At 37.6% G+C, this 15,440-nt stretch overlaps 2 protein-coding genes across 2 annotated transcripts; both read left to right on the forward strand.

The window, feature by feature from the left end:
• The first annotated feature begins 1,365 nt into the window (after nucleotides 1-1,365).
• On the forward strand, nucleotides 1,366-3,768 carry LOC129579140 (putative uncharacterized protein DDB_G0291608). Its single transcript, XM_055468814.1, has 3 exons — nucleotides 1,366-2,133; nucleotides 2,225-2,510; nucleotides 2,610-3,768. The coding sequence occupies exons 1-3, from the start codon at nucleotides 1,366-1,368 to the stop codon at nucleotides 3,446-3,448; spliced, it is 1,893 nt and encodes a 630-aa protein (XP_055324789.1). The 3' UTR covers nucleotides 3,449-3,768.
• A 317-nt stretch (nucleotides 3,769-4,085) lies between these two features.
• On the forward strand, nucleotides 4,086-6,126 carry LOC129579141 (uncharacterized). The gene is made up of 2 exons (XM_055468815.1): nucleotides 4,086-5,339; nucleotides 5,479-6,126. Exons 1-2 carry the CDS (start codon nucleotides 4,937-4,939, stop codon nucleotides 5,991-5,993), a joined length of 918 nt encoding a protein of 305 aa, XP_055324790.1. The 5' UTR covers nucleotides 4,086-4,936; the 3' UTR covers nucleotides 5,994-6,126.
• Nucleotides 6,127-15,440: the final 9,314 nt, after the last annotated feature.

Here is a 15,440-nt window from a genome sequence, read left to right on the forward strand (position 1 = left end):
TTTCATTACAAGACTCTTGTCAATCGGTTTCTTCGTCTCTTACTCACACTTTCTTTTAACGATTATATACTTTACGATGGAATGATTATAAACATTTTTATTTTAATCTGTGTGTGAAAAGAAATTTAGTTTTTAAATTCATTGAATAATTTCGCCTCTAATAATGCTTCACTGATTTCGGTTGGATGCAAGCGTGCATATTAACGCTGTTCGCTGATAATAATAAATATTATTTGTACCATCACAGTACGTCTATTGTGGTATTATAAATAATTTCTTTGTATTCTCGGCCGTAATGCGAAAACATTAATTTCATAATTATCATAAAATCCATCCACAGACGAAAAAAACCTTTGAATCAAACTAAGAAATACGTCTAAAATATGACATTAGTAGGTTTCCATCCAATATTCCCATATAATGACAGGAATCCTACTAAACAACACACATACGCATGTACAGTACAGTCATTGGCGCATACACAAACGTCAACTCATCTATGACGTTTGTGTATGCGCCAATGACTGTACATGCGTATGTGTGTTGTTTAGTAGGATTCCTGTCATTATATGGGAATATTGGATGGAAACCTACTAACGTCATATTTCAGACGTATTTCTTTGTTTGATTCAAAGGTTTTTTTCGTCTGTGTCGCATTCATTGTTCAGCCAGTTGTGAAATAAACATTTATGAAGTTCAATACAGTATCATTTCTTGGAATTATCATATAATCTCATCATTCTCTTTTATATTCGATTTTATTCGATTTTTCTTGGAATATACACGGAATATGTTATCTGTTTACATGGTTACAAAAATGGTACAAACTCAGTTTTCGAGCATGATAATTCATGAATGATGTTGAAATAAAAAAGAAAATAAACCAGTTGAAATCTCCAACAACCGATGGAAACATATGCTTTACGAATACGGAATTTCCAATGTGTTCAACAAAAAGGAAAGAAATGAAAACAGTACTAACCAAAAAATCATACGTTAGCTAAATATCAAACAAGTAAGAAATAAAGAGTAAACTCTCTAGTCAGTCGCTGAAATGTAATAAACACAATTTTTCAATTTATTCTGTCAGTTGGCAATCAATTGTTAAATGTTATCAAATGTGATGAACGAAAAATAAATAGACTCACTAAGACGAATGAATGAATGAACAAAAAAAACTCGTTGATAAGGTGTCCTATGCGATAGTTGAGTTCATCTTTGCTGCTCGTTTTGCGTTATTCGTTATTTTGACTTTGAAACGTATACATTATTTCAGCTGCTGGTGAAATATTTGTGTTTTGTTGAAAGAAAAAACGAGAAAAAAAAACGCTCCATGAACAGAAAAGTGTCGAAGGAATAATCAAAATGGTAACCAGGCCCGTGATATTTGTGTTGATAGTTTTCAGTGCATTGATTGTAATATCCGACGCAGGACGTTTCGGTGGCGGTCGAAGTTCTTTTGGCGGAGGTAGTAGAAGCCGTGGTTCAAGTTCCAGTTCGAGCCGGGGCGGCTTCTTGAGTTTGTTTAGATCCAAGCCAAAGAGCAGTTCGAGTGGAAGCTATCATCCCAGTTCATCACATATATCGTCTTCAAGCAATCATCATTCGACGGGCACTTCGCACGGTAATATTGGAGGATGGAACACAGGAACTAGTAGCTATCCGAAGCAAACTTTTGGCACATCTAACAGTGGCAGTCACAATACATATAGCTCTGGCACATCCGGTTCTGGTAGTCATAGCACTCCATTTGGCTCAAACTCTGGATATGGATCGCACACGTATACGGCCAATAAACCTCCACCATACACGCCCACGAATCAACATTACACACCGTCAACGCAACATCAGACTCATGCCACCAATGCTAATTCATGGAATACACTATCAAAAACCGGATCTAAACCTCCTTATCCAACACAAAGTTTTCATCAAGGTTCCAATGTTCATGCACCTAGCGCTCCCCATGCACCAAGTGCACCTCATTACCCAAGTGCACCTCATTACCCAAGTGCACCTCATTACCCAAGTGCTCCGCACGCACCATCAGCGCCAGCTGCTTCAAACATTGGATGGAAAGTCACACCGAATACGGGCACTAGCCACAGCTCAATAGCTGGACAAACGGCTCATGTAAGTGATAATTAAAATCCGTGAGTTGTGTTTTTATTCGGTGCGTAAAAAAGCTTGACTTTGACATAATCATACATTTCATTCAAATTAGCAAAACACACACTCTGGATATGGAACATCGAGCCGTTCAAATTCAGGATGGACTCAGCCCAGTCAAACCGTGACGGCAAACAAAAATTGGCAAACAGCATCATCACCTCATGGATCTACCAGCCATGCGGATTATCCTCGGCAACAGTACCACCCAACGCAACAGAATTCATTTGGGTCGGCATATCATCCGCAGCCAAATCAGCCGCATGTCGTCAACAATTTCATAACAAATAATCACCAAACACATTTCGGCAGTCCGGGCGTTCCAACTTACTACAGCACTCGTAAGTAATCGTTTTGAATTTGTGATGAAATTGTGTTCGCTGTTGCAATTAAATAATAATTTATTATTTTTTTTATTTTACTTGTCTCAATGTCTGCAGCTCATTTTGCTACTTATCACAGCTATCCAACCTACTATACCCCATTCCCAGGCTATTCGCCGGTTAGTTCATTCGGTCTTGGTTTGGCGTTAGGCAGTAGTTTGGGCCATCATCATCACTACCACGATTACTATGACCGCCCAAGTACCTATCATTATTATCATCATCATACCTACAGCGGCAACAGCAATAACAATAATGGCGACGGCGGCGGTGGTGGAGGCGGAGGCAACGGCAATGCCAACAATTTTAATAACAACAATAATGGAAATAATGGTAACGATAATGCCGCGAACGGAAACATTCCTAACTCGAACATTTACAATTCGGGGCAGAATGGAAATTTGAACAGTGGAAATGCGAATAATTTAAATAATAATCCAAATCAAAATATGCAAACCAATCAAAATGGTACGTTCAGTGAGCCAGTATTTGGGCAATCGACGGCACCGGTTGTGTATAGCATATCGGGTCAAAGCAAAAGCGATGATGCCGATTCAACGGAAATTGTTTTTACAAATCCGTATTTAATTGTTGGCGTTGAAAATATGCTGTTGTACGGTGAATTTCAGGATGAGCAAGATATCTTAATTGTTATTGAACAAGATAGTGATGGTCTTGAGCCGTATCCATGGAATCGCTGGTATCCAATAGGAGAGACAAATGCAACAAGTTCAACTGATGAAACGACCATTGCCGATAATGATTCACATGACAAGACAACTGAAATCAATACAACGACCATCAAAACTGATATGGTGGTCACATCGACAGCTCAGCCAACAAATACAGATAGCATAACCGGAGTACCGTTGGCTCCACTACCAGCTGTGAATTAGGGACACATATTATTAACTTAATTGAATTGTCGTTGTATGTTTTAGTCTTGTAATTTTTCGCTTTTCTCGATTCACCAATACATGCATGGCTGGTTGTGTTTTTTTTTTGCACAATCAAATCTACAATGGAACAACATTATCTTCTGTGTTGTTGTTGTTGTCGTTCAACGAATTGAAAAATAGTATGCGAACCACGTTTGCAAGGAGAACGAATATACATCATTTGCATTGATTTGGTTGGTGTTAAAGTTTATTTCGTTTGTTATTATTGAATCAAATTGACAAAAATAAAATGCAATCACTTGCAAAAGAGATTTCAATCGTTTGCACTGTAATACTCTTGTTCAATAGCATTGAGTCAAAGAAGATACTCTTCAATAAAATACCAGATCAGCCAATTCGTATGTATCCTCTCTTTTGTTTTCTACTTGACCTTATTTTATTTTATTTTTTCCCACATTCTTTAAGTAGAGCAATACTCTCAAACAAACACAAATATAAAGTTTCGTTTCAGCAAAAGATTGTTATCCTCGATAGCAGCGTATCACTTTCGAAGTATTCGGTCATTGGAATTCCCCTTCAAGACTTGTTTACCAATGACGAAGCATTAATTAATAATTTAAATCATTCGTATATATTTGTTCGTACAGCGAATTTGGTACTTTACATTGATATGACGAACGTAAAACCGGGCGAAAATCAAATTCTGTTCGTTGCCGATGATTTTGAAGGGCCCAACGAAGATGATATTTCCGAATTCAATCGAAATCAATATTCAGATGGAATAAGACGTATTATTGAAACGCATGACACAAAGTGGATTCCATATAAACCGGGGACAAGTCAAAATCCAAATCCATTTGACACTGATGATCACAAAATATCATCGATAGAACGAATTTGATGCTGCGTCATCTGAACCAAATAAATGTAGTGTAGATTCAAATAGAAAGAGCGGAAGAGGGAGATGGATAGATAGAGCAAGAGAGAGAGAGAGAGAGATAGAGAGCACATTTCAAATATCAACGCACCTAGACACATAGCACCGGATTTACGGTGAAATGTTTTTCAAAAATGTTCTCACCATACAAAACTACATGCTGTTTTCAACGTATATCAAATACATCTCATACATCGTAGACATGTCGCTCATTTTACGCGAAACACTTATCTGTCGGGTGCAGAGAAATGTCTGTCAACTTATTATGGAAGCTAGCACATCAAAGTGTCAAAGATTATCGCCACTCGCATACGGACACACACTCATGCAGTAAGCAAAGTCGTAATATAAATGAATGTACATTTGTACACGAAAACGACACGACACCGAATGGCAAGTGTTCTCGTTATTCTTTTTCCTTGTTGAAAAAAATAGAAATAAATAAATATTCCGAAATGTTGTTTTAAATTAAGCCAAAACCTCATAACGTTCATAATAATTTGTTGGTGTTCACATGTTCGAAAGAAGTAAATAAACCAAAAGTGACAATGATGGTGTTATTCAAAATATTGTTGGTTTTTTGTGTGATATTTATATTGAATTGGCAATGTGTTGATAGTGGCCGAGGTCGAGGCTCTTCACGTGGCCGAATCACGTACCGAACGAATAAGGGTTCAAGTTCAGGCGTTAGCGGTAGCAGTGGCGGTGGATGGTGGAGCTGGCTTCGAGGTGGTAGTAGTAAAGGTAATGCGCCAACTACGACGACGACGACGGGAGCCAGAGGTGCCTCACCGCCAAGTCTAAGCCACAAAGTCTCAGCACAATCACCCAGTCGTGTCGGTTTTGCCGCATACGGTAACAATTATGAAGCAAATTTTCACCATAGCCAAACGAACCACTTTCGGCCGGTGTCGCATCCATATCAAAGCCATTTTCAACCCCAAACAACAGGTGAGTTGCTAGCAACAACAACATATTTCTATAAATCTTTAATGGGTTTGAGTTTGTCTTGATATTGATTCCATCTCTCTTCTCTGATTGCATTGTATTTCATGTGTACGTGTGTTGGTTAACGCAATTTTGGTCGCAGCTGTATTTGCATACCATTTCATGCCTAGCACGCACGTTCATCACATACACCATTATGTCGGCAGCAGTGGCAGCAGCAGCAGCAGCCACGAACCAGTTTTTTACGACTACCGCAATTCGTCATTATCGTCAACACCTTCGGTGAAGGAACCGATTATTTACAACTACAAGCCACCAATACAAAATGAATCATCGTCAGAGGAAGATGAACCGAATATGTATTCACCGGCCAATCCGAATGATGTATTCATAGCTGGCGTCGAAAATATGCTCCTTTATGGTAGCATGAAAGACAATCAGCATCAAGTATTGTTTATTGCACAGGGCAGTGACGGTATCTCATTTGAGGATGAGCTGATGTTGAAACTCGATCATTTTGAGCCCAGTGAAAATGCAAATCTACATTATTTTCCTGATGTTGAATTTCGCTTCGACGCTGAAGATGAACCAAACGATGACGATTTACAAAACATCTATCAAATGTACAAAAATCTCGTTGATGATGGCCGTTGCTAGGATTTGGACCGTGCATACAAGCCATTTGGATTGCATTCAAAGCCGTTAACAATTTTTTTGCATGTGTTGGGAGAAAATAATTATGTAATCGAATCGAAGAGAAACAAAAATACAAATGAATTATACAAACGAAGCATTTTACACGGGAAGTTGATTTTTGTGAGATTCCATCCGACAGTCCGACGTGTGTTTGGCATTTTTCTTCTCTTTTGATAAAGTGAAAGCACGAAATTTCATTCTATTCAGCGATTGCAGTTGCGTTTACCATGTATAAGTATCTCTCTCTCTCTCTCTCTCTCTCTCTCTCTCTCTCTGTGTGTGTGTGTGTGTATGCTCCAAATCAACAGTGGTACACCAAAAGGGAGCGATAATTTCAGCAACGAAAATGAACAGCATTCCGAATCTCACTCTTCCTTCACTTTTATTCTCGATGCGTGGCATAATGTATTTTTAATGAATTGAGCTTCGCTTTTATGTTCCAATGTATTCAATACACACGAAACCACTGCTTCATTCCATGCTCCACTCTTTTACTATCTTGCCGAATTTCGATGAGATAAAATTTATGGAAAAGCTATCAATTACATCAAATGATAAAAGGAACAGATACCCAGAAAATGTGGAATTGAGCTGGTGCGCCATTCTTCGTGTGCACCAGCGTATGTGTAGGTTTCATTCGGTTTTGGTTTATGTTTTGTTTGGTGCCAGCGCATTTCTTGCAAAAAGACGGACATACAGATAACGCATTGGAGAGAAAAGAAGAAATAGCAATAATTACGGTTACATGATGCGAACAAAGCGAATGAATCTATGTAAAACTCGGTCTCTCGATACCGAAAACTAACTCGCGCGTTGCATATATGGCTATGGTGCCAACTAAGAAAAACGGATCGCACTTTTGGTGCTTTTATAATTCCAAACACTTGCAATATTTATAATTTCATCGAACTCTCTGCTCCACTTAGCTGTCATTGAGCATTGGCAACATGCTTGTGCCTTGTGCCACTACGATCTCGTTTTCGCTCTCTCTCTCTCTTTCTCTCTTTCTCCTTCTCTCTTTCTCCCATTCTTCGCTACGTTTTCTTGCTCATTTCACTCGTACTTGCCCATTCAACGGCTTAGCGAGATTATACGTGAACAGAGAAGCATGGATAAGTATGGTCAATAATTCATTTGGCGTCTGTATTGTTTGTAATAAACATTCGTCATTAAGAAGGAGAAAAATTGATTTCGATTGAAGCCCATTTGCGAGGCAACGTCCAATTCGATTAGGTTATTCGTTCACTTCGTATGGCTCTTGTTTTATGTTTTATGCGATTTTTTTTTCGTTTTCTCCCTCTCGCTCTTTCTTACGCTCGTTCGTTCATTCGCTGTCGTTTATATCCATCATTCACATGGTGTCAGAGGGTCAGATTGAGAGCTTGAGCATTCACTATTTCGTAAAGAGTGTATCTAAGATGAATTGCCTCGCCGGTAAGTATCGTCCCTAATTATCTTTTTCGTCTGAATGTCAGCACTTTGGATTTGTTTGCATCCCTTCAATCCATTGTACAAAAGCAACTGTTCGACTTGAACTAAATAGCTATGCATTTCGAATGATTGCGATGACGATGACAAAAAAATAAACAAATAAAAGTTCTGGTGTTCTCTTGCTGTGCGTTTTTTTCCCTGATGGACGAAAAAAAGGTATGTATATTTATTTTTTCGAGAGCACTTTTTCCGTCGATTTCTTTTGAATAAAAAAAAACAGCATTCATGACACTTTCTGCATTCGAAATTTATTGCACATAAAAATGTTCAGGTGACATAAAAAGAGGTTAATAGAACAACAAACGATAAATGTATATACACGCATATACATGTCTGTAGAGTTGGCATAAGCGCGTCGGCAAGCAGCCAACAAATGTTCACAGCTGTAAACATAAACTGCACTAAATTTCGTAATGAGCAAAAGTGGAAAAAGAAGCGATTCTTCGTAATAAAACGCACTTAATTGCTCTTCTGGATGTATGTATAGCATTTCGAGCGAATTGTATGCGACTAAGTGTACTCAACTGTCGAACAATGTCTGAATAAACAATTTTTTTTCTCTTCTTGTTTGATTCGCTCTCTTTGCATGTTTTCTCTGTTTCTCTTCGCTAACTTGGGCTTAATGTCACGAGTATTAAATTTATGAGCAAAATTACCCATAAATTTCAATGTGTTTTTTTTCTGAAATAAAATGAAATAAAAATATCCACAATACAGTCTCTTATTTGAAATTGCAAGAGAAAAAAAGTGCGCCGAATAATAATAATAATAATAATAATAATAATAATAATAATAATAATAAGGGAAAGTGGGGTAATTAGGAACGTAGGGAAATTCGGAACACCACCAAATTTCGTCGCAAATGAATAGTTTGAGAAATGTGAACAACTGTCATAGTTTTCTCTAAACAAAACATCAAATTTCCATTAGCACTCGACGAGTGTGTACCTACTGTTAGCTCTGTGCGACATCGACATGAAATCAAGTCACGAAAATTTAATATTGAGAATGCCTGTCTGCATTGATTTCACAACATTTTTCAAAGAATCAAATCTGATGAATATGTTTATAATTATCGTATACCATTAATATTTCGACTCACAAAAGGAATTTTGCATAAAAATTCATTGAGTGACTGATACACGATTATGTTGTAAACCTTAGTGAGTGGGGAATTTCGGAACACCCTATATACGAAAAATTGACCAAGTGATTTTTAATACTTTTCAAGTTGATATCGCTATTTTTATGCATATTTATTATATTTCATGCAAAATTTTGACAAATTACTCATTGCAATTTATGCGATCGACCTGTCCACTTGAAATGCACCAAAATGATTGGTACCTATTTTACAGGCAACAATTACAAATCCGACTAATAACAATAGCTATTTTTGAACTTTTTCCTCATTAAAATTAATTCTTCTGTCATTTCCTAGTTCTCCATAAACGTTTAGCATCAAAATTGTTTCAGTTTTCTATCCATTTATGAAGTATTCCGAATTCCCCTACCATTTTTGAAAATCGCAAAATCAAGGGTTTTCTGCCAACGGGGTAAATTTTTTCAACCGATTCGAATTTCAACAAGCGGCAAGGTCCAAAAGTTAGGTTTTTGCATTTACTGAGTCGTACCACTTTGAAATTTGGAAAAATGTTAATTTTTTAGAATTTTATTAAATTATTTCGTTGTGTGTTCCGAATTTCCCGACCTCCCCCTACTAAAAAAGGAGGAAAATGGCAAAAAATTACCGTATAGATAAGATAACCTTGCTTGTGCCGGTCGTTGTTGTTGTCTTCGCCTTTCGATCGTTTTATTTGAACTTTAAAGATTGTCTCCCTTACCTTTTGCATCATTTCGGTTTGCATGTGCTTGTGAATGGCGATGAAACGCACATACACCGATCTGCCATTCGCTAAACAAAATGAAAAGTCTCATTCTTCCACATCGTCGTCTTCGTCGATTGTCCTTCTCTCATTTTGTTGGCTCAATTTTAACGCTTTCAAATAAGTATGTCTTTCTGCCTTTCACATTCTTACATATAATTTTCGTCAAAAGAAAGAAAAAGAGAGACACATACACACAAACAGAGAGAGAGAGAGGGGGGGGGGTAAAGAAAATGAGAATACCCGGCCGTGAAATGAAAGGATGTTGCGACAGAAAAACCACTGATAGAATTACAGTGCTGGCAAAAGTGTGTATGTGTATATTGAATTGGCAAGCATCATGAAAGAAGAAGATAACCGACAAAGGAAAAAAAATATCAAATAAAATAGAGAGCAGAAAAAAAGCATACGAAAACAAAATGGAAGAAAAAGAAGAAGAATAAACTGAATCTGAGTGAAAAACACAACAAAAATAACAGTGCGAAAATGAAAAGGAAAAGAAAACACATCGAAACGAGTGTTGAAATTATGTGAATACTTGCGAATACAGACACGCAACGCCCGACACCCACGTTCAATTTCTAGGTCTCGTCTAATGTCCGATGCTGTGGTATCTTGGCGTTTCGCATGGCTTTTTATGTAACGGTAATAGCTGTCGACTCATTGTGCTGTTCGTTTCTCTTCGATTCACTTTTCTTCTTCTTCTTCACCTGCTTCTTTCATGCAATCTTTCGTTTGCTTTAAGATTATTTACGTGTGTGTCTCCCGGTTTTCTAGTGCAAATTTTGCCATACTCTATCACTCGCCCGCTCTCTCTTTCTCTCTCTCTTTCTTCATCTATCTCTTGCTTTCGCTGACAACACTTGCCGCGCTCCTTCGGCAAATGGCATGAATAGTAAGTAGAAGTGAATAGCATAAAAGACGCAAAAAAGAATATCCGTTTGAAAAAAACGGTGAAATGAAATAGGTGAAAACGTATTTTTAACACAATTGGTTTGTTCTTTGTGTTAACTGCTTTGCTAATGCTATTTACAATTCGCTGTTTTTTTCTCGTCTCTTTCTGCTCGAAGCGTACACACACATCTTTGGTGCATTTCACTTTTCTTCACCTTTTCCTTTTAATTTTTCGTTATCATTTCGGAAGCTTCGTCGTTCACTCTCTTCGAACACAATCAAATGAGAGCAAAAGACGAGCGGCAACAACACACAAAAAACACTCTGATTTTTTTCTTCTACGCTCTCTGTTCAGAATACCATAAAAATAAAATAAAACGAAATAATAATGAAAAGATAATAAAAAATGGTTAGATACTCTCTCTCTCTCTCTCTCTCTCTCTCTCTCGGATGGACGTCATAGTTTTCTTTTATTTTTCACTGTCAGCGAAACGAAGATGAAGAAAAAACTATTGCTGGATTTTGGCTTTCAGTTCGTGTGAGACAGCGACGGGAGCGAAAGTAGGATAACATGGAGTGAAAACGATAATTTCTATTTGAATTCCGAACGAACAAATTATTATTGTTAGAATGTGAGTTCTCTTCGTGCACATACACACAAATACATAGAACCTTCAAGGTTGTTTACCTTTCTGCATTTGCATAGTAGTGTTTCTTTCACTTGTTCCATCTTCGAAAGACGTTTTGCCATGAACAATACAACGAACGCAATATATTCAAACTTCGTACGAACAAAACGAAGAAGGAAAAAAAATATCCAATTTGCCGAGAACTTTTATTATTCAAAATTTTTAAAACGACTTTCCTGAGTGTGATACATTTATTCCATTTTTTTTTTCCTCTTCTATTCTTTTCATTCTCTCTTCATCTTCGGTATCGAGATCAGATTGGAGTTGCGCAAGTTTACTACGGCTAAACGTTCTGCAAAGTGAAGAAAATTACACTGAGCTAATATAATGTTCGAACATCCTTACCTTTATTGCAGTCACCGTTTGCAAAGTTGTATTCACACTCATACAGACTAGCACAAAGTTTCACGGCGGTAAGAAAAGGTGCTATTTGAAGGAGAAGAAGAATATGAAGAAAGAAAAATAACTACATATGTATGTCTGTGCTCTCGAATGGTGCTCTCAACGTCATTTCCACGTGCACCCGACAAGTAGCAGCAGCAGCAAAAGAAGAAGAAAAAGAAAACAACGACCGTATTTTATTTGCGCTTTCGTTAAATTTTTTATTTGAAATAAATGTAAGTGGAAATTCTTGATTGTTGCCGTAAGTTTAACGGTGAAAATGGAAAAATACTGTCATTATCATTGCATAAATATGACGTTTAAAGAACGGTAAGATTTGAGTTTGGTTAATCCTTTGTGAAGCAACCGTGAAAACACAATGTGTTCGAATGCTGAATCTGTTTGCTGCCACGTATTGATAATCAACTTGGTTTATATATTCATACTGTCTTTGCGCAAAGCTTATCGCATACGTAAATCTCTGTTCCAAAGCAAAAGAATCAGATGCTTGGAATATTGCATATTGGCTTTTATCTGTCAAATGGTTTTGTTCGTATGTACGTTCAATGAGCTTTTTGCTCCCCATTTGATGCGGTTTGAGATCTGCGCTACACACATATACACGCACATACACACACACACACACAAAATCACTGCACACAGGTATTGTACAATGCCAATACGAATTGAAGTATTTGGAGCAAACCATGAGTCGTACAGCTTATGTTCACAGAAATTCGTCGGAAATCTGGCTCACATTGAACCTTTCGTTAAAATTCTTCTCGATATCGACTTCAGTGATGACGAAGTGACACCGCAACAACAACGGAACAACGGATCGCTGCTGAAAACCGAATGAGAGGTGAAACAAAGGCAAACAGCACAACAACAAAAGCACAAGCATATGTTTTTGCCTCGTAAAATCAAAATGTGCGAATCGTACATATAAATGTGTGTATGTCGTATGTGTTATCAACTTATCGACTGCTATTCACTCTAAATACTAGCCCCAATTGGATATTACGTAATGCTCGATACCAATACGTTAGCTGTTGGCAACTTTGGTGCATTACATTATATAATAATGTCGTTTTGGTATCCCGATCTTTTTTGAACTTGATTCACGCTGTCGTCGTCGTCGTTGTCGTCATCTTCATCGTCGACGGGAGCGCGTTAAATCGGAAATAGAATCGAAACAACTGACAAAAAGGGAAAAAATGAATCAAAACCAATAAATTTGCGCCATTTTGTATAGCGATCCATATTCTAAACATTAAAGAGAGAGAGAGAGAGATGTACTGGCATGGAGCATACTACTTTGCTCTAAAAAGAATTCAATGGCAAAAGAGGATGAATATACAAAATAGTAAAGAGCAAAAACCCCAAAAATATACTGAAATGTATTGAATTTTCCATATAAAAGGTGTACAACACCGTACACACACTGTTTATTCGACAAAAAGATACGGGCACACGATGCTACGCTTTATATTTTGGAACCTATTGAGAGAGCGAGTGAGAATGAATGGGTGCGAGAGAGAGAGAAATTGCACACGGCAAGATTTCCCATTCTTTTGATTTTTTTTCTTTCTTTTTTTTCCGTGCAACTGCTCGGCATACAAGAACTAGGAACGCACGAAACAACAGCAACGCATTGCCATCACCGTTGCCATTCCCATAATGGAACGAGACAGGTAGAATTGAATAGACGCCGCATGTAAGACGTGTATATTCGAGGATTGGGGACACAGAGGGAGAGGAAGAGAGCGAAAGTAAAAAAAAGGAGTATGGGTGTTGAAAATACAGTTGTAGAAGGTATTCGAAGGCAAAGGCACTTAAGTTCAAAAGTATTTTATAGATATAAATCTGCCTCAAGGGAAATCGTGTACCATCGTAAGAGTGTGTCTAAGTTGATTTTATTCCATCGCCCATAAAATGTCATTTTGCTTTGCAATGTTTTTCGTCGTCTGTTATTTTAAAACGCATTTCCATCGAACAACAGCAGCAAACTGCCATAATGTACTCGCTGTATGTGTGTGTTTGTGCAGATGGAAACGGCCGAAGAATACCTGACATTCTATTATGTGTGTGTGTGTGTGTGTGTGTGTTCGCAACAATATTTGTGTATTGGACGACACAATAATAATAGCAAGAGCAACAGTAACAAAAAACAACTCACCGCGTCTCACCGTTCCATTGTTTAGTGCGGGGAGGTTGGTGCGTGAATAAATGTGTACGTGCTTTGTATCTGTGCAGTGAACGATGTGTTCTTGCTTCTTCTTCTTCTTCTTCTTCTTCTTCATCTTTTTGCTTTTTACCAATATTTTCCAGTGCCATCAAAGATCAAACCATTTATCAGTCCGAACTGGTCTCAATACATACCTTTTCACATTTATCTTTCGAAGAACGGTAAAAAGCAATGCCTGCTACCGTATCGATTTGCTTAGTTCACGGGAATTTTCTTATTGAAAAACCGTTGAAGTGTGTTTGTGCCCGGGTACGTAATCACGGTAAGAACATAAAAGTAAAGTTTTCTGTGTGATTAGGATGAACTTTAACGGGAAAATATCCCCGAAAATATGGAAGACATTCTTTTTTTTCCCTTCTTTAAAGAAGAAATGAACGCATAAAATATGGATATATTTATGTTCTATCTTATATATTCGGTTTCGTGTTTTTGTTCAACACTTTTCTAGCGGCAGTGTTTCGTCATTCATAAATAAGTTTTGGATTTCCCTTGTGCAAATATATCATGTTTCCGATCCAATTTTGGCCAATATTTACCAGGACACAAGATAATTCACTCACAATGTTGTTTTCCGCACCACTCTTATCGCTTCGACGAAGACGAAGACGACAACGGCGACGGTAGAAGAGTGGCTGTGTCATACGGTGTACACATTATACACGACGGTGCACATCGATATCTTGTCAATGGTAATTTCCCTATCGTATACAAATAGGGCCTCCTACGACGATATAAGATCGAATGAATTGTTTTATTTTATCCTCATGCTATATCATTATCAGTTTGTTTGTGGGATCTTTTATCCTTTTTTATGTGTTTGTTTTTTTCCATCTCGTTCCATTCTATTTCACCTTATTTAGGACGGGATTCAGCTATATTTCGGCGGTGAATCTCATTCGAGTGGGCAATCTGAAATGGTTGTGCACATAATAGACCTTTGAAGTTCAACACCACACAATCATTCGCCTTTTTTTATCTTCATTTGATTTGCATTCGACACTAAATACCGCGAGAAAGCAAATGAAAAAAAAGCAGAAGAAGTGAAAGCCGCTGCTGAATGAGAACCGTTTTTTTTTCTCTTTCTCTGTTTTCATTCTTAATCTATTATTTCGCAGAATATCACTTTTTCGGCTGGTTTCTTTGTTCTTGATTATATTATTTTGCTGATGTTCACGATTCACACGATACGATTTCATACAGTTCGACGGCGGAATGGGCTCCGCACAAGTAGATGTTGATTAGATAAAAGGAATAATCCGAAGGGTGGATGGCATGTGCCCATGACATACAACCAACTTTCCGACTGACTTACGAGAAAGCGGTGAACTAAGAAGCGAAAAAAAAACAATTAATGGAAAAACCGAACATTTTTGTTACCTCTCATTGTTCCACACAAGTGTAACATCATTTTCGGATCTCATATTCGTTTTTGTACATGTCGAGCAATTCAAATTAAATTGTTCACGCAGAAAGAGGACGTCGGCTGTGGCAATGAGCTCCTTCTCACGACGATAATAACGATAGCAGTAGCAATGTCGGCAGCAACAACGGCTGTATCGACTCCGAAACGGCAAAAAGCAACTAAGGGAGAGAGCTATAGAAAGAGAGCAATGAAAAAATCGTCCCGAAATGATATTATGGAAGTGAGTGTGAATATATTATGTCTGAACTTGAATGAACATTGTACTTTATGAACAGTTTAGAAATTGAATCACGCGTCCTTCGTTATGCGACCGAGAGATCGGTTCGCTGCAGAACGTGTAAGACAATTTAGCGTGAGTAAATTTACAAATTCGCAAATATGAGATGAATTCTATTG

This window comes from Sitodiplosis mosellana, unplaced genomic scaffold (genome assembly GCF_009176505.1).
Source record: "Sitodiplosis mosellana isolate CC-2019 unplaced genomic scaffold, AAFC_SMos_1.0 Smas_scaffold_6226, whole genome shotgun sequence".
NCBI classification, from domain to species: Eukaryota; Metazoa; Arthropoda; class Insecta; order Diptera; family Cecidomyiidae; genus Sitodiplosis; species Sitodiplosis mosellana.

Bases quoted from the DNA above. Each gene is read 5' to 3' on its own strand.
- LOC129579140 (XM_055468814.1), top strand. From the start codon at position 1,366: ATGGTAACCAGGCCCGTGATATTTGTGTTGATAGTTTTCAGTGCATTG. The intron at 2,134-2,224 runs GTAAGTGATAAT...CATTCAAATTAG, and splicing joins TAGCTGGACAAACGGCTCAT to CAAAACACACACTCTGGATA. The intron at 2,511-2,609 runs GTAAGTAATCGT...CAATGTCTGCAG, and splicing joins TCCAACTTACTACAGCACTC to CTCATTTTGCTACTTATCAC.
- LOC129579141 (XM_055468815.1), top strand. From the start codon at position 4,937: ATGATGGTGTTATTCAAAATATTGTTGGTTTTTTGTGTGATATTTATA. The intron at 5,340-5,478 runs GTGAGTTGCTAG...TTTTGGTCGCAG, and splicing joins TTTTCAACCCCAAACAACAG to CTGTATTTGCATACCATTTC.